The following is a 25,775-nucleotide window of genomic DNA, read 5'->3' on the forward strand; positions in this document are numbered from 1 at the left end:
CAGCAACCCACATATTTAAGCATTGTACACCAATGACCAACTCCAAACACAACTTAACCAAATTTTACATAAGGGATATCTGTGTGTTAACCAAAACATAATACTTGCAAGTCACACTGGCTTAAAGCAGAAAGATATGTTAGAATAATAATTCTATTATAAACAATCAAATCAGTTTTGGCCCTTGAGAAACACTCAGCATACAAAATAAAATTTTGAGTTCCTGCCTGAGCAGGTCAGCTTGCAACCTTCAGTGTAAGGAAGAACCTGCCTGCCCGACAATGCGCCAGCCAGGAAGTGGAGTGTCTCCACAGAGAGGATGAGAATAGAAAATTTGAACCTTTTAATACATTTCTGGTGGAGATAACAATTTTGTTATTACTTAAATGTAAAAGCTTTAAATCAAATCCATATGCTCTAGATATTACACTGAAAGGAAACACAATAAGTTCTTTCTATTTATCTTCCTCCTATGTATAGGAGCACATTAACTATAATATTGATTTCTAATTACATGTATAGCTGGGGTTTACGACATTCATTAATAAGAAGTAAACTAGTGTGAATAAAACAACTAGAGGCTCTCAAGAGCCTGTGTCGCTCACCTGTATTTACTGATGCTTTGGAAATCATGTAAAATAAGGTTAAAATCATAATTAATAGTATTAGATATTAGATATTATAATGATATCTAAGATAAAAACAAAAAACTGCAAAATTTTTGTAAAATTACTAACTCAGGGGCAGCAACCCAACAACGGGTTGTCGGATTCGTCTGAAAATTTCAGGGCAGATAAATCTAAATCTGATGAACATTTTTGCTGCCTGTCAGATTTGCTCTAAATGCTTTAGTTTCAGAGATATAAACCAAAAACTGCATTTCACCCCTATGTTCTATTTTTAACCAAGTCGGCCATGATGGTTGAAAGGCGGGGTCATAGGACATATTTTTTAAACTAGATACCCTAATAATGATTATGGCCAAGTATGGTTAAATTTGTCTCAGTAGTTTCAGAGAAGAAGATTTTTGTAAAAGATTACAAAAATTTACAAAAAATTGTTAAAAATTGACTATTAAGGGCAATAACTCCTAAAGGGGTCGACTGACAATTTTGGTCATGACAACTTATTTGTAGATCTTACTTTGCTGAACATTATTGCTGTTTACAGTTTATCTCTATCTATAATAATATTCAAGATAATAACCAAAAACTGCAAAATTTCCTTAAAATTACCAATTCAGGGGCAGCAACCCAACAACAGGTTGTCAGATTTGTCTGAAAATTTAAGGGCAGATAGATCTTGACCTAATAATCAGTTTTACCCTGTCAGATTTACTCTAAATGCTTTGGTTTCAGAGATATAAGCCAAAATCTACATTTTACCTCTATGTTCTATTTTTAGCCATGGCGGCCATCTTGGTTGGTTAGCGGGGTCATCGGACACATTTTTTAAACTAGATACTTGAATGATGATTGTGTTTAAGTTTGGGTGCATTTGGCCCAGTAGTTTCAGAGGAGAAGATTTTTGTAAAAGTTTACGGACGACGGACGCAGGACGACGGACGACGGACGCAAAGTGATGAGAAAAGCTCACTTGACCTTTGAGGTCAGGTGAGCTAAAAAGCATTGGACTGCATAGCAGAGCGTATTATCAGTTTTACAATTAATTATAAACAGCGATCAGATAGGTTCATAGGCGAAAATACAAGTCTTATAAATGATAAACTAAATTATTAACCTGCACTGCTCTTTCTCATAGCTTTTGACTCTGCATCATGGAATTTCATTGAAAACAGATAAGAATTTTTCAATTTTGGCCCCTCTATAAAACACTGAATAAGGACTTTTTACATAGATATAAGTTTTGCAGTTTCTAAAAATTGTTTGTATCACCATGCATCTTTCTTTTATGTGCAGAAATACTTGGAATATTAATCAGAAAAAATAAAGAAATAAAGGGGATTAAAATAAATGATACAGAAAATTTAATCTCTCAATATACAGATGACACTTCAATTATACTTGATGGTACCAGAATCTCTTGATGCATCTCTCCCCTTATTGTATAAATATGATTGAAATGTCTTGTTTCAATGTGAACTTAGACAAAACAAAGGTGGTGTGGATAGGTATAGAAACAAAAGTCTGGACCCAATGTGTGTAAGTGAAGCTCGGATTGGGGTTCCAGTAGGTTTACACTACTATGTATAAACTTTCCGGTCAACTTGCGAAAAATGATATTGTTGAATAATTACCCAGATTTTAAAGAAATTGAAAATATAATAAAAATTTAGTCTAAACAAACACTAACACAAGTTGGAAAAATAACAATAATCAAGACACCAATTATTTTAAAATTAAATCATCTCTTTTAACATTACATGAGCCGAGCTATTATACTCTTAAACAATTTATGAGTACAATTTATTCATTAATTTGGGAAAACAAGTCTTACAAGATAAAAAGAGAAATATTATGTCGGGATCATAAATTTAGAGGACTGAAAGTGCTATACATTGAAAAACATATTAAAGGGCTGAAACTAACATGGGTTCGACGGTTGTTAAAACAATACAAAACTTAAAAGGCTAGTAAAAAACACAGAAAATATCAATATTGGAAGCGTAGTTTTTTTGAAGTGGACCAAACTGATGTAAAAACTTTTTTTGGAAAGAGGTTTTTAAAGCATGGACAGAATCATAAAATAAACTTATACCAAAAAAAAAAAGAAGAACAGCTTCTATCAGACTCAGTCTGGAATAAAGAAAAAAATTAGATAGGAAAGACATTTGTTCTCTATAAAGACTGGGTTGATAAAGGGATCATGTTAATACAAAATCTGCTAGATGATGAGGGTAAATTAATGTCTTTTGAACTATTCCAAAAAAATTTATAAAATCAAATCTAACTTTCTTTCGTATAAGGGGGTAATATCAGCTATCAAACCATATAAAAAATCTCTCAAAAATAATATTCCTATAGACAGTCTTTGTAAAACTCATGGACCAATTCTTCAAAATAATATAAGAACATTTTTTAATCAAACAAAGGCCCAAAAGATATATATATATATAATGTTTTACTAGAAACAAAATAGTACTAGACTTAACTGTGAAGATAAATGATTCTTAAGATTAAATAATAATTTCGATTTGAAAAAAGTGCACAGTATGTCTTTTTACACCACAAAAAGTTCCAAACTTCATTGGTTCTAATATTGAATAATACACAAAATTATAGGCATAAATGCATTTTTATTCAAAATTAAGATAAAACAAACAGATAAATGTACTTTCTGCAATGCATCTATTGAGCAGATATTTGGACATGCCATATAATATCAGATTTATGAATTAAACTCGTTGATTGGATTTATAACAAAACACTAATAATAATTTCATTAAACATGGATATTGGGAAATTTAGGAAACACGGGAAATAATAAGATAAAAAACTTAATAATACTCTTGACAACATTCTATATTTATAGAACAAAACTTTGTGAAACACAAATAAATTTTACAGGGCTCTTTTTTTAAAGTAATACTTTTCACATGGCCAATAACTGATGGGATACCTGGCTTCCATATGTGTTTTAAAAACGATTCCTGTGAATTTGCCATAAAACTTAGTAGCAAAGCAGTTACGAGTCCTAGTACAATGAATATCAAATAGAACTGTTGATAATGTTTTTAAAAATGATGGCTATTTTCAAGTTTGTCTACTGAACATTATCATTTATACAAGACAGGGAAACAGTCTACTATAATACGATTTGGAATAATTGTTCACAGATCTTTTCATTTTTTTTTATCAAAAAATTTAAAGGAAATTAGAAAAAGCAAGCTTCCCCATATTGCGTTTAAAACTTACCTTTTGAGATTGCAAAACATATCACAGTAACAGGAATTTCACTCGAAATGTTACCATCATCGTTTTTTCTATAGCATCATCAGCTTGTGAACCATTTTGTATTAGATGTGCGTCTTTTTCTAGTTAACACACTCAGGTAAGGTAATCTGGACGACAGTGCCTTATATATGGAGATATTTATCATTAATTATGTAACTTTTATATCCACGAGAGATTCTATTCCTGATGAAACTAATATAATGAAAAATGTCATACCGAAACATATATGGTTTTACTTTACGATTCACATACAAATTCCCTAACAACGGTTATATGACCAAACTAAGCAAGAGTTACATTTTACCCATGACACATCAACAAAGTTTACAATATGTAAGTATGTTTTGTCTATGTAGAACTACAATTGTATTTACGAAAATGTGTTCCTGTATTGTCTCGTAAATGAGTAACGAAAATTCGTTTGTCCTCACACAATCTATATATTGACTTGTAGTTTTTATAGAATTAGTAGAAATAGAAGAATGTGTAAAATAACAAAAATACCAAAATTCAAGGAAAATTCAAAATGGTAAGTCCCTTAACAAATGGCAAAATTAAAATCTCAAACACATCAAACGAATGGAAAACAACTGTCATATTCCTGACTTGGTGCAGGCATTTCCTTATGATGAACATGGTGGATAAAACCTGGTTTTATAGCTAGCTAAACCTCTCACTTGTATGACAGTCGCATAGAATTCCATTACTATGTGTGTGATCTTATTGTAGAAGGAGGATGAATTTCTTATTATTTTACAATGTCTAGAATATACTGATACACGTAAAAAGTGTATCAAGAAATATTATTGGTCTAGACCTTCAACTTATAAGTTATTAACGTTACTTTCTGTCGAAAACAATCACGAACTTTGTAATTTTGGAAATTACTTATTATATACGTTCCAGTGCTAAACAATATTTATATTATATGGTTTTTGAAACTTACAAGTTCACAAACTGTTAAAAATGTGACTAATATCTCCAACGTTTATTATCTATCTTTTTGTTACTTTTGTTAACGCTGTACAAGTTGTAAATTGTATATTCATGCATACTAAACTGATGAACTATATTGTTCAAATTAATAAAGAAAGCAGTCAGCTTGAAAAGAGCGAATGGCTAAGTCAACATAATTACGAACTGCTGCAACACAAACTGATTTTCAAACTTCGACAAACTTCAAATGCTTCAACAAACTTCTCATCAAAGTAATACGTATTCATGCTTATCACGAATTTCATTAGCTGCATATACCCGTAAAATCCACATCGCGGGTATATGCCATCAAATCATAACTAACATTAACACAGACACGTGTTTATAGTAAAACCATATTTGACCGATACTACAACATGTGACAACACATTTATATTCTAATTTGCCAAGCGCAAACGAATATAAAGTAGTGTTGTCAAATTGAACAGTTTTGCCTAACCGATTATTCGGATAATCTTTCGACCGATTAACCGGTTAACCGGTAGTTAATTTGATGTTTATAGGCCTTATCTACAGTACTCTACAAATGCTGGTTTTATGATACGATACATTAAAGTTTTTCGAGCATTCCTGGTGAGTTTTACTTTAAATAATCCAATACTACCATATCTACTACGGCGTTTGTTATAACTGCAGATTGAGGAGTTGAAAATCTTCTTGATCTTTTCGAATTGGCATTGTCTTAAACCTTTGATTATTTCATTTTCTCTGGTGTCTCCAAAATTCTGTGGACTGTTTCAATTTGAGATGAATAACGTTTAACCCGTACCACCCAGTATACATTAATTCCCTTTACATGTTTTGTAGTTTTTTTGTTTTTTTGAGTCGACATTTTGTTTAAAGTATGACTTGGACGATGGAGGTAGCATATTTACATGTAGGTCTACGCAATATTAATTAAAAAATTAAAATAATGAAGTATATCGTAAATTCAAACGGCGAACAAATATAAAAAATAATCGTATGCTAATTATCTTTACTTTAGATCTTGCCCCAAGCTGATAGACAAGTTGTCCTTGTGCTTACTAATTTTGAAAAAATTGTTATGTTTTCAAGTTGAACAATTAAAGCAATCAATATTCTGGATAATTGATCTGTCAAATTAAGCACCCCGACGATCATTTTAAAATTCAACAGAAATTACTAATGATTTCAATACACGTTTATATCTGATCTATTAAAATTGAAAAAGGTCCGGTTAACCGGTTAACGTTTTTGGTATTCGATATTCGGTCCTTCCGACGGTCAACAGATTAACCGGTTGGTTAACCGTTGACAACACTAATATAAAGTATTTGACAAATAAAGCATCACACGAATAGGATAAGTGTGATTTTTTACTTATAAATAAACATTTTATACCACTTTTGTTAAATATTGTGTTCAATAATCGTATATTTTACAATGTTGTTTTCCTGTCATTTTGGGTATTTCGAAGATTTCACTGAAATAGTACAAATTGTAAAAGAGAGGAGAAAGATACATAAAGTACATTCAAACTCATCAGTCGAAAATAAACAGATAACGCCATGGCAAAAAAAGGAGAAAAAGACCAAAAAACAAACAACAGTACACTAATCACAACATATAAAACTTAAGACTGAGCAACACGAACCCCATACAAACCGGGGCTGATCTCAGGTGCTCCCGGAGGAGTAAGCAGGTCCTGCTCACATGTGGCACCCGTCGTGTTGCTCATGAAAGTTTAAACCTGATGATTAGTCTAATTCGCTGGGTCATATTCGAGAAAAAGTGGACGGAGTTGTGGGTACGACAATTGGAACATATCTGTCGTCATCTTCGAAACAGATATTCCGTAACTGTCAACCAACTCGTGATGGCGTCCATAAATTTTCTTCCAGATTACCAAAATCTATCTCTATATTTACTGTCATGTGGAGAGCAATACAGATTGTATGATACCTCTGCAGGTGGACTATCAGTCCCGTAGGGTACCATCAGCCCAGTAGTCATTAATTCGGTACTGACATGATTTATAACAAACCTTTCTAAAATTGTCCGTTTAATATAAAGAAACTTAGGTTTAAACTCACTCAGGAAAAGTTGACCTTAGATGGATTTGGCTATTTTCTTCGTCCTTTTCGATGTTGCTCTTTAATTGTTTTGGTTTTTATACATGCTTGGCTTTAAAATATTCAACTTTGAGCGTTCCAGATGAAGGTAAGTCCAGAAAAGTGCTTTGGACGAATGCAATTTATAACTTGTTGTTTTCATTTTTTATTGTCCTATTGACAGCAAAGGAGATTGAATGTGTCCCTTGTTAAATATGAAATATAGTCAGAAATCAGCCAAAAATAATTATAAAGACGGTGTCAGAAAAGAATATGGTTGAACCACAGGGACTTGGTCAGCGGATCAAAAATTTTTCAATAAAACAAAAGTCCAATATAGATCTGGTATAGATTCTCCTGTAGAGGGCTGACTGGCGTCTTCAATGAAAAGTAATCAGGATGTGCCAAATTAATATGTTCCAGACTACTTACAAAATCTATATATATATTTACTGTTCTATGGAGAGCAAAACAGATTGAATGTGCCCCTTGTTAATTATAAAATATATACAGTAATCAGTACAAATAGATATAAAGACGGTGTCAGAAAAAGAGTATGATTATTGTTCACACCACAGGGACTCGGTTAGCTGATTGTTTTTTTTCATTTAATAAACGTATATGGATACGAAATTTAAAAAATAAAATTGATTAAAAAACTTTAATCTGCTAAACGAGTCTATTTGATCAAAGTGGTATCAAAATTATATCGTCACGACTGATGAACTTACAAAATACTATTAAATGCATTGTTTATAAAAAAAATCGTTTAAATTATTAATAAATAAAGGCAACAGTAGTATACCGGTGTTCAAAAGTCATAAATCGAATGAGAGAAAACAAATCCGGGTTATAAACCAAAACCGAGGGAAACACATCAACTATAAGAGGAAAACAAATGAACAACAGGAACACCGAAGTGTAACAAAAACAACACACATAGAAACGAACTATTTGAAAACAACTGCCATATTCCTGACTTGGTACTGGACATAAAACAGTTCTTTGTTATATTTTTCGCTTTGAAATATAATGACGATACATATTTAACAATAGTCAGTTTTTGGTAAAAATCATCACGAAAGGGCAATAACTCTTTAAAGAGTTAACCGACAATTTCAGTCATGTTGACATATTTGTAGATCTTGTCCTGCTGATCATTTTTGCTTTTAAAGTTTCTATCTAAATTTGTATCTATTATACTTTTCAAGATAATAGGCAAAAACTCCAATAAATGGTAAAGCATCTTAGGAAGTAACTCCAATAACAAGTCGAGTTAAGATTTCTGCCATGATGGCTTATTAGTAGATCTTGTCTACCTGATCATTTTTGCTATATAAAGTTTCTATCCATCTTTTATAGTTTTCAAATAAAAAACAAAAATGCAAAAAATCGTCATTAAAAGGCAATAACTTCAATAAGGAGTCAATTTACGATTTCGAGCATGTTTGACTTATTTGTAGATCTTGACTTGTTGATCATTTTGGCTTTTGAAGTTTCTTTCTATCTATTATACTTTTTAAGATACAAGACAAAAACGCAAAAAATTGGTAAAAATCGTCATTGTTTAAGCTCTGACATGTTTTGTTTATGTGTATTTGGCTGCAAAAACGTTTCATTTGTAAGTGGTCCAATCATTTATTTTCTTGTAGTATTTTGTGAATTGTGTTTTTTCGTCGTTTTTCTCTTTGGAGAAAATAAAAATAGGCCAAATAAAGTACGAATTTGAAGAGCATTGAGGACTCAAAATTCCATAAAAGGTTTTGCCAAATACAGCTAAGGTGTTCTGTTCCTAAGGTGAAAATCCATAGTACTACGAATAATTCAAAATTTTGTTGAAGTTTGTAAAATGAATCCAAAAGTCGCTTATTTGAATAATTTAATGGACCGACTCAACTCACGACTGAAAATCGATATAGTAATAGATTAAATATTATGCTATCATTTTTACCCTAGATTTTTTTTAAAATCGCGATGAAATGTGACTTTCCGATTTTTTTGTTTTTCATTATGGGGCACGGTTATAATTAATTCCCGAATGATAATTTCACCAATATGTTGATATAAAAAGAAACAACGATGTGTAAGGCATTATTCAACATCGAAAATAAACTTATACGATAGTACATATTGAATCAATTGGACGATTTTCGAATGCATGTAGCATTTTAATCAATTTTACCGTCTGCCAAAGTGTATTAAATTTCTATCATATTGCATGCGTAGTCGATTTTGTCAAAAAATAATAGAACAACTTATGCTCTAAAGGTTTTATATACAACAGGTTGACAGAACATACACATTTTACTTTTACGAGCTTTTTAGAAGTAATCATCATATCTCAGTTAAACTGTTCTTTTCCTATCTTAATATTTTTTTCATATTTTCCCCGACTCATGATTTGCATTTGTTGTCGACAAAGAATTAAAATGTGCAATGTCTTGATTTTTGTAAATTAGAATATAATGTGTTTTGCTTGGTTAGTATATGGCAATTGTGTTATTTGGAAAATGATTTCAAGAACTCGCAAGTTTTACATTACATTACATTACTAGATCAGGCCAAACTATTCTTAACTGGATGTTTCTTTTAAACTCCAAGACAGAAGCAACTCAGTCCCTGGACTGTCAGTGACTGTACTCAGTTATACACAGGAAGAGGTAGACACAATACATATTCGGCAGTCTCTGTTTGCAAATGAATTAATATTTTTGTAATAACTTCGTAATTACTTGTGTTTCATTACGTTTTGTATTTTTTCATATGTCAACATCGTGGTTCCAGAAAAGTTTTTCAGTAGGTACACGACGGTTTATACCCGTGTTCATTATCTAAGCAATGCTATTTGGTTTAGTATTGACAAAAAGGACGGTTTATTAGGCATTGAAACAAAACCCATACAGGTATGAAAATTTTACCACTTTTGTTAAATAATGTTTCATATAGAAATTAAGTTAAACAAATGAAAATGACATAAACACACTTGAAAATGAACATTGAATTAATCCTTCCTTAAATAATGTTTATTTACATAACTCTCTTTTTAAAACACCAGCCTGAATATGCATTAAATAATTGCCAGTGGATGTTAAACAAGCAACCATTTAGCATTGCTTATATGCAAAACCAGAAACGATAACAGATGACCTTAATTATAACTGTTTCCTTTAAAACTTCCTTTACTTGAAATGGAGCTGATTTAATTTGGTATTTCCGGTTTCTAAAAATAAACAATATAGATCGTAGTATGAATAGCAGTAGGTGAGTAATTTTAATCATTATTAGTAAATACCGCATAAAGTAATGTAACAATCATATTCTTTTCTGACACCGTCTTTATGGTTTTCTGGGCCGATTCCTGTAAAAAAAATATTTAAAAGGGACACAATCAATCTTTTTTTGCACTCTATAGGACTGTAAATATGTATAAACACCCTCAGTGTCCGTGTCAGCAAAGTGGTATCGAGTTTATATCGTCACGACAGATGATCTAAGGCATACTTTAAAATGCATTGTTATTAAAAAAATGTTAAAATGATAATTATTAAACAAGTTCTTCATTATATTTTTCATTTGAGGATGATAATTATTTCAATGGTTTTATTAAGATATTATTGTTTATTATTATTTATCGCCAATTTGTACTGAAAATCAGGACTATATTGAGCTCAAGATTAGGTCATTTTCTAGATTTACCATTGCGGTGGCAAAACACATGTGACAATGACTGATGAAGTGAGCTTGCCTTTTTATATAAACATTATACATAGAGATTCCTCAAATATTTTTTGCAAAGGTTCTAAATTACACATAGAGTGTCACTGTCCTGTTTACTTTACATTTTACAGACCAGTGAACGTCAACTTATTTGGTCTTTGTTAGATATTTGTTGTTTACATGCACTGCAATCACACCACATATCCTTTTGTTTAATAATGCAAACTTAATAACTTTTTTAATCTATCATAAGCACGATATCTAGTTAACAATAGACCTTTTCAACAACTCTCGACACCGACTAATGACACATACAGTTTACAGGTAAAATTAAGGGGTCGTCTCAAAATTAAACGTCATTCATGAATTGTATTGCGTTTGCACCTTCGATTTGTCGATTTTACACTAAAGACTAAAGAACATATTTCAAACAAATATGAATTATAAGGATCTCTTGTGTATAACAGTCTAATTACATATATTTATACGACATTTTACGTTGAATTTTTGAACGTTCAAGTAAATAATTACTGCAATCATGTCACATCGTAATCTGCCTTTTTCCTCTTAAATTTTATGATTATGTGAGAATTTAGATAAGCGAGTCTATCAATGCAGATTGTTCCACATGCCAATAACGATTTTTTCGTTTTTGTAATGCTATTTGGGAAATTTTCGGAAGGATCATTGTAAATGGACTGTCCGTTCGCTCGCTAGATTTTGTGTTTCTCAACCGATCTCCATGTCACTTGTTGTACACATCAAATTTTAGGAGGGGTAAAAGTCTATTGGTTTAAAGGTCAAAGGAAAAGGCAACATCGATAATTTAGTAACGAGGGACTACTCCGCTTCAAGATACCATGTTAAAGTTGAGGTGTTTCCTTAATGAACTTGAAACATTAACGGCACCATTTTTCAGCGCCACATGTGCATTTTGACGATTAATGTCTCTTTGGTGATGCGTATGGTATATTTATCTCAACAGAGCTTGTTGTCATTGCAGTGTCTTTTTGGACAGTGCTGAACTGATTGACCGTTATATGTTGCCCGTCTCCCGAAAGACAACATATCTTGTCCCTTTGTCTTAGATTCCTTTCCCTGTTCCCGAAACATGTCATTCGTGTGTCTTGCAAGAAGCAAGAACTGCTTACACTTCCCCTTTTCAGGTCATAGCTTTGGTTTTCTACTCTTTTCTATTTTTTCCATGCATAATGGTTTTCAAAATTTCATCTCTGACCATAACATAGGGAAGGTTTTAGATCCAATTATACTAGTAAAACCCCGCCGCATGTTATACGAGCCTGAAACATTTCCTGAACAAGTTGGTCATTGCAATTGGTAAGATTTTGTCACAATAGAATTTTTAGTTTACAATTTGATATTTTGACATTATGCTTCGCTCTAATATTTCTTTCCTTTTTATCAGAAAAAATAAAGTAACGTTGTTTCCTTTTTCTTTCCTGTTTTAGGATTAGGGATAGGGGTCTTTATTCAGAATGCAGTCCATGCGTTACCTCTGGATGTCTGTTTTATATGTTGCATTGTGTGATTTTTTTCCTACTGCGGAAGTCATAAAAATAGCAAGAGAACGAAAAAAAAATAAAAAATTACGATTTGAATCTGAATCTGAAATAGAAGAGACATCAAGGGCCTTTAAAAATCTTGGTATCTATTTTATTATGAACGTATTGTACTCCAGGTGATTCTCGCGAATGAGATTCATTTATGGGCGCTATTTTGCGGTATGTTTGTTTTGATCGTACAACATTAGGGCGAGGCATTTCATCAGCTTCCTCCTCTCTTTCTGGTAAGCTACGGCGTTTGGTTGCCAGGAAGCAGGTCCAGCGACGGCACAATAATCCGGATGATTTAAAGAGAAAGAGTCGAAATTTAAATTGCATTGTAGCTGAATATCGATTTCCAGTTGAACATTAAATTGGTAAACTAAAACTAAATAAAGTAATGAGTATATTGAGTCATCCGAATCCAATTTAACGGACATTGTAAAAAGATGTACCGCCCTAGTCAACAGATATAAACATTGATTAATTAAACATCTACTACAAAAATACAAGTTTGTTTTCTTTTTTTTTCATTTTCCATCTCGACGTCTAAAAGTAATGAAACATTGAATTCCTTCCTTTTCTTCGTAGTCAATTCACAAATAAGTTAAATTTGATAAGCAAATACTTAATAAACAAAAAAGGTACGGTACACACAAAAACGTCATGTTGAATAGTTGTCTCGTTGGCAATCAAGATAATCATATGCGATCAATAATATTTTTTTTTAATTTTATTTTTGAGACGACCCCTCATATCTCACCTGTCGTAGTCGTTCTCAACTGTAGGTGTAGACAATTGTTGAAAAGGTCTAATAGTACTACAAAAGGCAAATAGGTTAAGAAAACAAAAATAGATAGCTAACTGCGCAGATTGATAAATATTAAAATCGTTTAAAGGTCCCGTCCCAAGGTAAACATTATAATGATTTTATCGAGGGAAATATAAAATACACTTAAAAGTGAAGTGATTGTTGGTTCCTAAACGTCAAGTGGTAAAAGTGACGTGCAAAGTAGTTTTGTGTCAATATACTAAAACAGTATATTATACTCATTACAGTTCTACACAATGTATTATCTTTTAATTTTGGATTCTTTGTTTTAGTTTTTTTACTTTACAAACAAACTGTATTCGGTTGATAAAAGTGGGGATTTTTAATGATCATGAGTTATTGATTTTTACTTCGTAAGCTATTTTTCTTACTTACAAACAATTTATTCGAAATTAATTAGCTAAACATGTTAACTTTAAGGTATCTTTATTGGTTCCATTATTTTGCTGTTCTGTCCATGCAATTTTGATATTGATGCCTTGATGTTTTATTGATATGTTTTTGGCTGCAAAAAGTTCCATGTTTAAGTGGCTCAATTTTTATTTTCTTTGTAGTATTTTATGAATTGCTGTTTGACTTTTCGTCGATTTTCCTTTTGGTCATAATTTTCTTCGACTTGTGATTTTTGATGTCCTGCCACTTTGTATCTTCACCCTTTTGTTGGTCTCGAACTATGCGGCAAGGTATCAGAGAAGGGGTCATTGGAAACAAAGTGATGTATTTGACTGTTAATTACAATCTCTAACGTAACAGAATGTAATATGTAAAAGGTCAATTTTTTAATGACATGTAATTGCAATTTAATGAATTACAGTCAGGAAAAGGGTGTGAAATTACAATTACATTTCAACTACATTCAGCTACATCTATGATTGTTTCGAGTATTAACGAAAAAAACAATGTAAACATAGTCTTATAATGTTTATTAAGATAAGCACACACGTATTTTTCTAATTGTAAGACAATACATGAAACTACCCTGAATAATATGGATATAGCAATATCTAGACATATTGAAATAGGACAAATATTATGTATTTCTGAAATATCATTAGATTTGGAAATGGTTGCTATTCTATTTTTGTCTTTTATATTTTGCAAACAAAAAAATTACTCTCAACGGACAAGTCTTCGTTGTTATCTTCATTCAAAGCGATCAACGAACTCTGGCTCGATAAATCAATTACATGCTTTGTGTTTATCAAAACATGTCTAACTCTGTTATCTAATGTGCAAAGTTAAACCGTAACAAAATGATTCATTAATGATTTTTTTTTGAACTATAGGTAAAACGTAAACAAAACAATCAGCTTGTTAAAATGGAAGACGACGAAAAATCTACGAATACTTCAGACGAAGAAGGTGAAAACGGTGATGCTATCTCTTCCAACAAAGTAGGATCAATGTCATTAACGAAGGATAAAACATGTGCCAACTCTAAACCATGCATAGAAAATATTCAAATTACTGGAAGTTTAAGAAATTATATGGTATCTACTGAGACATTACATTTAGATACTGAGAAGTCACCAATTAATATATCAAGAGTGAACAGCATGGAAATGTTTATGTCCTCACCGACGAGCAATGATGGTAAATACTTCAGGTTATCTATGATTCTACACGAAAAATTAAAAAAAAGTCAACTGAATCCAATATTATCATATTTGTTTATGTTTATTATCTGTATGATTACACATCTGAACACGATTTGATTTGAGTGTGACTATTAAATTGCGAGGTCGATAGATGACATATCAATTTCATTATTCTAAATAATATTTTATCTTACTAAAAGCTTCAAATAATTACCAAATATCTCATTCTTCAACACATGTTTATCTAAACTGGCCCATAGGGCCATGATGATCTTTTGCCATCACTAGGCGTCCGTCGTCGTCCGTCCGTTGTCGTCGTAAAATGTTTCGATGATCTTCTTCTCTTAAACTACTCAACCAAATTCCATCAAACTTGGAGCGAATGATATTTTGTGTATCTAGTAAATTTTTTTTTCGGTTAGACGACAAACATGGCCGCTATGGCTAAAAACAGAATATATGGGTTAAGCACACTAATTGTCTTGTATCTTGAAAATTATAATAGATGGAGAAATGTAAAGATCCATTTTTTCTATTGTCACCATGATTATCACATGCATTCTAAAGGAGTTATTGCCGTTAAATGACGATTTTGACAAATTGTACCTGTTTTGCCACCTTGAAAATTACAAAAGATAGATTAATAATATTGATGGAAAAATGATCAGCAATACAAGACCTACTAAAATGCTGATATTACCGAAATGTTTGGATGACTCTTGAAGGAGTGATAGTGTTTCATGTCGAGTTTTGACCATTTTTTAAAGTTTGTTTGCCAATTATCTCAAGTACTATAACAGATATACAATAACTGTAAACAGGAAAAATTATCAGCAATATAGGATCAACAAACAAGCCAATACAAGTGACCGAAACCATTGGTTGACTTCTAAAAAGATTTATGGTCCTTAAATGAAAATTTATGAGAAATTTTCGTGTTTTTGCCTCTTATCTTAAAAACTATAAAATATACTAGAAAAAAATGTAAACGTCAAAAATTAATACAATACAAATGAAGCCTATATGACCGAAACCATTGTATAAGTCTTTATAGGAGTTATTGCCCTTAAAACAAATGTTTGACTATTTTCTATGATTATGTCAAAATCGACTTCCAATCATCCTAATATCTTGAAAACTATAATAGATTTGTAGTAACTCTAAAAGCAAAAAAATGATCAGCTATATCAGAGCTATAAAAAGGCCAAATGGGATTGGATGACTCCTTAAAAGTTATTGCCCTTAGATGACGATTTTTGACTAATGTTTCTGTTTTATAATTTATCTCAAAAACTATAATAGGAAGGTAAAAACATTATCAGCAATACTAGATGTACGCAAATAACATAAATAAACTCATCATAGATACCAGGATTAAAAATAAATATCCAAATGTCATATCGTTCTCTAGTTATAATTCAAAAGGACAAATAAGTAACATAGAAACCGCGTATGTTCAACATCATATAAGAATTTTGAAATGATTTGATTGGTCGATTGTTGTTTATTGAAGGTTTAGTAGCAAAATATACAATTTTAAACACACTTTTAGGCTTCACTTAATCTTGCATTTCTAACCATATTTCCCATGTTTCCCGTTCTCAACCCATTTTATGGTACTAGTTTAGTAATAATGTAGAAATATTACTCAAAACAAGTATAGTAAGACATCTTTTGAATTTCATTACCATAAAGCCGTTTAACAAAGCAAGTAAAGCAATATAATTATAAAGAATGTATTTCCTCAAGTATACTTGAAGGTAGATTTTCCAAATGTATTTTGCTGTGGTTAACTAGGGTTCACCACATACATTAAAAGTTTGGCTTTTGACGATCAATATTCTGTATTACGACTCCTCGCTTTGACACACAATTGATCACGTTTTCTCATGCTGCTATACATCTACGAATTGATGTAGAATGTTTTGCCATTCCGCCATCAGACTATTGGTTACTTCTTGTAAAGTATGTGGTGGTTCTTTGCGGTATGTACTACGGCTTAATCCATTCTGCCCTCAGACTATTGGTTACTTCTTGTAGAGTATGTGGTGGTTCTTTGTGGTATGTACTACGGCTAATTCATCCGATAGAATAATGTTCTATTTGGTTAAGATCTGTAGAATGTTCCACCTCTTTTGTTATTATTCGATTTAATATAGTCTTTCACGACCTTCTTATGTAGAATCGGTATATTTAGACTATTTAGAAATAAAATGTCGTTTAAGTATCTGCAGGTACTATTAAACATATCTATCAAATGGTGATTTGAGGATCTTCAAGAAAGGTTGCCAAACGATAAGATTAATTAAAGTAACAAGACACGTCAACAATAGCTGAAATACGTAGAAAATTTCATACATGGCCATTATGTGCAAGAAACATAAACAATTATTTGGTAAAGAGGTAGTTGATGAGCCATGGATATGATCACGCATTACGCATCACACGGCATAACATGCTAACGGTAAATGGTCTTTAAGGCCTTTAGTTTCAAATAATAAACCAAGATAAATTGATATTTTTATTTATTGTAGCCCAAAATTCAATTCTTAATTTTAATAAATTTAAATATTTTGTCATTTGCCGTTGTTCTGTTTTAGGTGTATCTATTGGAAAAGCTGATTGTGTACAAATAAACCTTAACCCTGAAGCAGGAAGAGGCGACAGAAGTTAGTAAAAAACACCTTATTAGTTTAAAGACAATATTTTACAGGCAGCAACAGTAGGTTGATGGGCCTTCTTGAACTTTGAGCGTCTGAGGGTTTTGCTCAGTGTTGAAGGCCACACTGTATCTTTCCGATAAGAATATTATCGGCAATTTGTACATTTTCCTACTGTTTAATATTTTTTAGATCATGGACAGAACCTGCTACTCGAAAATTTTAGGAAATGACGTTACATATCAGTGCTGCAAATTCTCGTGTTCATGTCCATGTATCTATGAAATGCACGCGGCTTCATTTATACAACGGAACAACTATCATGACGTTTTGTACGCGTAAAAATAGTTTTACTTAAAATTCCATTTTATTTTATATTTTCAACTCACAAAAAAATTATTAAGACAAATTGCCGATAAAAAGAATAAAATCATATTTTTTTTTGATACTGACTTCATCAGCTCGAAAATCAGCTCGTCCTAGCCGGGTCGCTTGATATTCTTCCTAATGAAATCAGTATTATCAAAAACAAAAATGCCATTATTCTATATGTAATAGAAGCGGAGTTTCTTTGCTTTTTGAATTTTGTCGGATGCATATTGTGATTTTGTTTCATAAAAAAATCCTTTATTTGCAATTGCATTGTGTTATTTTGTGGAAAACTGACAGCTATATTTATATAAATTAACTTATTTTGTGAGTTTTTAAATTTTCTGAAAGTAAGGTTGGAAGGGATATATATCAGATTACAAGGCTGATATCTATTTTAGAATAAGACATTTTGTACTTGTACTATCTTAAAAAAGAATGCATTTTGTATTTTGCAATTGTGAAATTTGTAAAATGAATATCAGTCCAGGAAAAAACTCACTATGATATATGAGTTAAATTCGAAACAAAACCCAAAACAATTGAAACCGTAACTTGAAATTTCATATCAAAATAATTCTTTTGGTATTATTTTTTGTTTGGTTGCCGTCTTGTTTACGTACATCCCACGCATTCTATTCAGACTACAGTAACTATATGAAATTACAAGTAATTAACTTATTGATGTGGAAACCACGCCTTTGTAGTCTCTAAATGGCTTCTGGACTTCTAATTAGACTTGAGACAAAACAACGTCATAAACAGTGCAACAGAACACAATCTTGCATCAATGGCAAGAGTAAATTAATACAGAATTTCAATATAGTAAAACATAAAATTTTAATTAAAGTGATAATTTAATCTGGTTCTATATAAATCAAATGAATGTTTCATCCCTACCCCCGATTTATCAATATGTCTATAAAAATATAAAAACAAATAATTCCAAAAGTATTTTGCATATTACATTATAATACCTTTAAGGTGCTTGGCGAAATTTTTGGGTTTGTGAGGGATTACATACCACATGTAACAGTTGTTAAAAGTTTACATTGTCTCCCTACATAAAGTCTAAGATCAATGTAAAGCGTTCACTTGTTTTGTTATTAAAATTCTATTACATGCTTTATATTTTTTTAGATGACTGGTCATCAAATATTTATCAAGCAATTAATAAACCGATGCATGAGATGTTTGTTAAAACACAACATTATAATGAGGCGAGAGAAAAGTTAAAGACGAATAGAATAGTAGTTATTTCTGGATCCATAGGAACAGGAAAAACATTTCTAGCACGAAAACTTATCTCTGAAAAAATAGAAGAAGGATATCAATTAAAGTCTGTCGAATCACTCTTCAAATGGCGTACTTACGGGAAACAGATTGTCTTACTAGATGATGTATTTTCAAAACCATGTAATTTCAGTAGGAAGTCTTTAGAACTGAAATCCTTATTGAAAACGATACAATTATACCTTGAACCAGATGACGAGACAGGTAAAACGGTTCTCCTCATCATTACAATTCGGCCTGATGTTCTTGCAGTGTTGAAAGAAGACAAAAGTCTAGATATATTGCAAAAAGTGGAATATCAAGTAGATTTGATGCAACCAATTCCATTTAAAGAAAAATTAGAAATTCTTAGGACACATGAGAAAAAATATTCCAAATCTGAAAGGATCGATGAGGACTGTGCAATTGATATTTGCAATGTTAAATGTCCTTGTTTTCCTATTTGCGTAAAATTGTTCTTCCAACAAGATGACTTGTTTCAAAATGGAATCCGCTTTTTCGAAAATCCGGTGCGAATTATACAATCAGAGATTAGCCAAATGTATAAAGATGATCGGGAAGTGTTTGCCTTTCTGATCATGTTAATATTGAATGAAGGAGAAATAAACGAATCGTGTCTCGGAACTGATGCTTGTATTGCACATATAGATCCATTGTTAGGGCTTTTGCGATGCAGAAAAACTGAACTTGTCCAGATAATGAACGAATGTTTAGACAGAATTCCAGATCTATATGTCACCAGGGAGAATAATAAAATCAAAATTCAACACGATTGCATATTTCAAGCAATATGTGTATCATTTTCCAAAATATTACCAATGCCTTGATTGAAATATTTGCCATTTGAATTCATCACTGAACGGATACGAGTCGAGACAGACCAACCTGAAGAAGAACATATAATAATTCCTTCTTGGTTTTATGCTTCCCTAGCTGACAGATTTTTGGACGAAATTGAGCTTGGGTGTATTCGACATGTTTGTGGACATCAGGCTATGTTTTCTCCTATTTTCCTCGCAATATTTTCTGATTGTCTTCAAAAGCTTAAGGAAACAGACAAAAAGAAATATTTCCGAATTTTACAATCAACAGAACAAGAAAAGGACCATGGATGTCTATGGAATGGTTGCCTACTCTACTGGGCTGCTGCAATAGGTAATAAGCAGTTGTGTTCAAAATTGCTTCTTAAATATTTCTATCAAACAGTGAAAGAAGTGGATTCATTATTTGTGAAAGTACAAGCATCAGCTACTTTTGTGCTTGCATCATTTTTTAGGTACAAACAAATACTGTTGCAACGTTTGAACGACTTAGGCGGCGATATAAATAGTTCGGTACATGTCGAAAGAAAAATGCAGACTTACGGCTGTGATTACTGTATAACACAAGATACACACGGTATGACTGTTCTTCAAGCCTCAATATTTGGCGAGCTTGCAGTAAATAAGGACACTTTTCGATTCCTTCTTGATAACAAGGCTCATTTTCGGGAAGATATCACTGCGTATAGAACTCTAAGCAAAGCAGTTCAAATGGAAGACGAGACACTAGTTAGACTCCTCATCAACTACTAGGCCGATGTCAACTCGATAGATTTGAATGGCAACACTGCACTTTTTTATGCTGTAAGAACAGATAATCTAACCATTGCGCAAATACTTCTAGATGTCAAATATAAGAACAGTAATTCATACAATTTAATGAATGATGTTAAAAGCGTTCAAATGGCTTGCTTGCTTTTGGAAAGCCATGATATAAGCACTCCTGACAAAGCTGGGAAGATTCCACTGCATTATGCATTTAATGAAGAATTAGTCAATTTCCTTATTAGAAAAGGGTCACCAGTTGACAAAAAAGACAGCGCTGGGAGGTCACCTCTATTTTATTCAAAAACAGGAGCCATAGCGCTTGCATTAATTTCGCATAATGCAGACGTAACATTAGTTGACTCAGAAGGCAAAAATGTTGCCCATTTTTTACAAGATACATGTGTTCTTTCCACCATTATGAATACAATGAATGATATAGTAAAACATAAGTTTTTGAATAGTACAGATAAAGACGGACGTACACCAATATTTTATTGTTCAAATGAAAATAATCAAAATAAATTGGAATTTCTTCTAAGACATGGAGCATTAGTAAACAAAAAATCTGAGAAGTATAATCTACGTAAATCTTTAGGAAATGATTTTTGTATCAATACAATCGAAGATCAATGCTTCGGAGAACTTATCTACACGGAATCGTTTCCATGTCATGGTTCGACTGGAGAAAACATTCGGGTATTATCAAAGTCAAGTGTCCGTCAAATATATACTCAGAACTGGATAGCTTTTTCTACAAAGATACTCTTTATACCTCGTCATTCTTTTGCAGTCGTACCAGAAAGTACTTTAGAAGAGTCTGATGTGTGTGCTCAGATTTCGGATGATCGACACAGTGAACTGACGGTTTGCTCCTCAAATGCTGAAACAGAAGATAAGCAAGAACATCAAACAGAAAAATCAAAGGAGACAGGTATTCAAACCAAAGAAAGCTGCACAGTAGCAATGAATCTAATAGCATCTGGTAAATTCGATATCAAAGTTCTCAGAACTCTCAATTCGTATGAAGTGGACTGGATGGAACTTAATGACGTCGGTGATAATGTTCTTCACCACCTTCTTTTACCTCAAAATGAAGGAAACCCAACAAGTGTTGTATTGCTGATAGAGGAAATTATTTCTAAGGTAAGCAAAATGCACTTAAAGAACTTTATAAACAGCAAGGATGACAACAACAACACACCTCTACATCTAGCCTGCTTCTGTCGACTTACGAACAAGTTGGGAATGAAAGATAGAATAGGGGTGATTCAATTACTTTTACGTTTAGATGCCAATGTAAATGATGTCAATTCATGGAATCAGACACCTTTGAATTGTTTACTCAATTGTAGATGTAGGTCGTATGAATTGGCAGCGATACTTATAAAGGGAATGTCAAAAACAAGTATAAACATTCCATGCAAAGGTGGTTGGTCGCCATTACAAACATTATTATCCATTCAAGATTGTGAAGAATATTTTTTGGAAGATGCCAAACGAATAGTAGGGTTAATACTCGAAGCAGGGACAAATTTAGAAGAAACGCTATTAAATACAAAATGTTTAACGAAGTATATAAATCCTTTTTTGTTCGAATTTCTTCTTCAGAAATATACATGTCGCATTTCTGACGAAATAATAGAGAGGATTGTTACTATTTTAGAACAAGCTGAAACTTTACCAAACACATGGGCAATTTTGGCTATAATTTCAAAATTTAAGGGTCTAAACGTTGATAAATTTATCAGTAAATCAGCTACAATGCAAGATGATTACGACTTTATAAAGCATACGATATTGAAGCAATGCTCGCAAGATCTAAGCAACACACTAGTCTACAAAGTTGTACAATGGCTGTTTCAAAGTGATAAGGATCTTGATTATCTAGATGGAAATGGGAACACATACTTACTTAATGTAGTAAGATATTACTTGAATGATTTTAAAGGACTGTTAGAAATTATGATTTTTTTACTGCAGAAAGGTGCAAATCCAAATATAAGAAACAGAAAAAACGAAACTGTTGTTTACCATCTCATTTTATCAGATGGGTTTGACGAAAACGTCTTACAAGGACTAGAATTGCTTTCAAAATATGGAACCAATTTAGATTACGGTGAACCTTTCATATGGGCAGCGAAATCACACAGACTACGAACAAAAGTAATTAAATTTCTTCCTGAAAGTGTAAGTCCTGATGACGAGGACGAAATAGGTAACGCATTTCACCATTTAGTAAAGTCATACTCACACGGGATAGATGTAGGTTTAACCTCAATCGAAGAATTTTATTTCAAAGGCGTAGAAATTAATAGCAAGAATAAAAACGGCGAAACACCACTGCATCTGGCTGTTCGCTTGAATGTCCGTAAAGATATTATCTTACAGCTGCTAAGTCATAACGCTAATGTCAACAGAAAAAATAAGGAAGGGCAAACTCCGATGCATTACATATTGCTATATTTAGATGTCAATGAAATATTTCTATTTAACGAATTTTTACGATATGGTGGTGATTTGTCATTAAAAGATACCTTCGACCGAAATTATTTACACTATGCAGTTTTAGCAATGAGACCAGACACACTGAAAATTTTATCTATCATTCTACAGAGAAACATTTGCGACATCAATGCAAAAAATCGGTTTGGAAAAAGCATCTTGCACACAGTTTGCAAAATAAACTGCCGATATCACTTTATAAGTGATATTGCAACGAGCAGTTATCATATTGAAGTTTCGGATAACGAGTGGTGTGCCGGATTAAGAATCCATGCTTTACGACTTTTAATCAATTTTGATGCCAACATTGACATTACTAATTCAAAAAGACGTAGCGTAATGCACATTCTAGTAATTCAGTACGATTATTTTATGAAACAAAAGAAAAGGGATAGTCTAAAACACGTGCATAGTATAATAGGAATGGTCAAACTCCTTATATCTGGAAGGATAAATCTTCAAATCAAGGACATAAACGGAAAAACTGTAATTGACTATTTAAAAGATTATTGCCTCACAAATCTGAGAAACTTTATTGAAGGTCACATTTCATCCCATCAGCTGAAAGAGATTGTGATATCAGAAGTATTGTCTCGTTGACATCATAAGTATTGTCTCGACGACATCAGAAGTATTGTCTCGGTGACATCAGAAGTATTGTTTCGGTGACATTAGAAGAATGGTATCGGGGACATCAGAAGTATTGTCTTTTTGTTTAAATGATCTCGTGACAAGATGCATATTACTTTCATACAAATTGATATAAAACGCATTAAACGAACATACACACACACAGTATACATAGAATAAGAAAATTCTCTTCATTGTGATTATATCTATATAAAGACTTGACCGAAATGTGGTATATTAACTTGTATCTAATATACATTACCTGCATCGAGCACATGGAAATATGTATACAATTTATTTTGAATACTGGCAATTTGTGTTTTGCAAATGTTTTTTTCTTCTTGTGTATGTAGAACACAACTAGCAATTGGTCTTTTCTAGTTACAGTTCAATTACAAACATTTAAAAATCTAAGCCATGCCTTAAACGTTTTGAAACATTTAAAGTACAGCAATTTCTCCGGTTTCCTTGTAGTACATGATTAGGGTTCAAACATAATCAATTTTGCTGCTGTATCCATAACATCTCATTGGCTTTTAAGAATATCAAACCAGAATTATTTCATCAAAATGAAAACACGTGGGAAGACCAAATTACATTGTAATTCGAAATGAAAACGTAGTACCGATGGTTAATGTTTTTGTCTAAAGGAGTTTTAGCCTCATTTTAGTGCAATTACTTTACTTATTGGAAACTTACAGACAAACTGTATGATTTAAATCATGTCAATACTGTAGCAAAAACTACTTGGGAGATGGTCAATTCGAGGATTGAACCCAGTGTGAGTAAAACGTATATTTTATTTATGTACGTGCTTATGACAAATTAGTTTGGACAAACCCTCTTCATTAATCTACTCAAAGTCTTCAAAGCCAAAATAATATAATGTTTGAGATATCGAAACCAAAAGAACCAAATGAGAACATCCAGAAATAAAGGCAACAGTAGTATACCGCTGTTCGAAATTCATAAATCGATTGAGAAAAAAAAACAAATCCGGGTTACAAACTAAAACTGAGGGAAACACATCAAATATAAGAGGAGAACTACGAGACAGAAACACAACATTAAAATGTAACACACACAGAAACGAACTATAATATAACAATGGCCATTTTCCTGACTTGGTGCAGGACATTTTAAGAAAAAAAATGATGGGTTGAACCTGGTTTTGTGGCTAGCCAAACCTCCCGCTTTTATGGCAATGTTAAATATAACATTAAAATGACAACATTACATGACAGGACTACAATACAAATAAATGGGAGAACATATAGGACAGAGAAACATACGAATAATAGCTAACAAAAGGTACCAGGTTTAAAATTTAAGACGCGCGTTTCGTCTGCACAAGACTAACCAGTGACGCACAGATCAAAAAAGTTCGAAAGCCAAAACAAGTACAAAGTTGAAGAGCATTGAGGACCAAAAGTTCCAAAAAGCGTAATATGTCAGTATAAAGACTTGGCTACTTTGTATTATTTTGTACACGCGGGGACTAGTAGAGAGTTTGATTTAAACGTACACAGTAGGAACCGTTAGTATAACGGTTGTTTGACTAATAAACTATTTATTTTCATTCCATGGTGAACCCTTATCAACCATTTCATCGGATCACATAGACCACTAATCAATTAGGTTATTAGTTACCATCACCAATCAACTAGTCTAGTTTGCAATTTCCCTATATATTTAAAATAAAAACTAAATCATTTGTTTTGTTTTATATCAATGACAGATAACATACAGTTGTGATTCAAAATGGTTTGCCTGTACAAAGTGTCATAACTCAACCACGTCAGTATACAAATGTATTTTTTGTACTTCCTGAATGTAACAGTACCTTTCGAAACATTTCCCTTTGTCAGAGGGGTTTCAAAAGAATTTCTGCTTTAGTTAAGAATGTTCTGTCTATGGTTATTAGATAAATACTCTTAATTTGCCATATCTATCAAAATTCAGTATATTCATTAAAAAAATCCTCCTGCCCAAACCCCATAAAATCAAACAGTTTTTTCCCATTTAGTTCGGAAATGAGAGC

At 32.2% G+C, this 25,775-nt stretch overlaps 2 protein-coding genes across 2 annotated transcripts in view; both read left to right on the top strand.

Annotated features, from left to right (window-relative positions):
• The window catches only part of LOC127702715 (DNA-directed RNA polymerase II subunit RPB1-like), a 519,640-nt gene that overhangs the window by 184,004 nt on the left and 309,861 nt on the right, over positions 1-25,775 (top strand). The gene's annotated exons all lie outside the window — the stretch shown is intronic.
• Positions 10,203-25,448, top strand: LOC127702720 (uncharacterized). The gene is made up of 4 exons (XM_052207025.1): positions 10,203-10,243; positions 14,380-14,686; positions 17,292-17,360; positions 18,861-25,448. Exons 2-4 carry the CDS (start codon positions 14,413-14,415, stop codon positions 19,838-19,840), a joined length of 1,323 nt encoding a protein of 440 aa, XP_052062985.1. The 5' UTR covers positions 10,203-10,243; positions 14,380-14,412; the 3' UTR covers positions 19,841-25,448.

Source organism: Mytilus californianus, unplaced genomic scaffold (assembly GCF_021869535.1).
Source record: "Mytilus californianus isolate M0D057914Y unplaced genomic scaffold, xbMytCali1.0.p SCAF_5, whole genome shotgun sequence".
NCBI lineage: Eukaryota > Metazoa > Mollusca > Bivalvia > Mytilida > Mytilidae > Mytilus > Mytilus californianus.

Excerpts from the sequence above, each read along its gene's own strand:
- LOC127702720 (XM_052207025.1), top strand. The coding sequence starts at position 14,413 with ATGGAAGACGACGAAAAATCTACGAATACTTCAGACGAAGAAGGTGAA. Across the intron at positions 14,687-17,291 it reads CTCACCGACGAGCAATGATG|GTGTATCTATTGGAAAAGCT; the intron begins GTAAATACTTCA and ends GTTCTGTTTTAG. Across the intron at positions 17,361-18,860 it reads AGCAGGAAGAGGCGACAGAA|ATGACTGGTCATCAAATATT; the intron begins GTTAGTAAAAAA and ends ATATTTTTTTAG.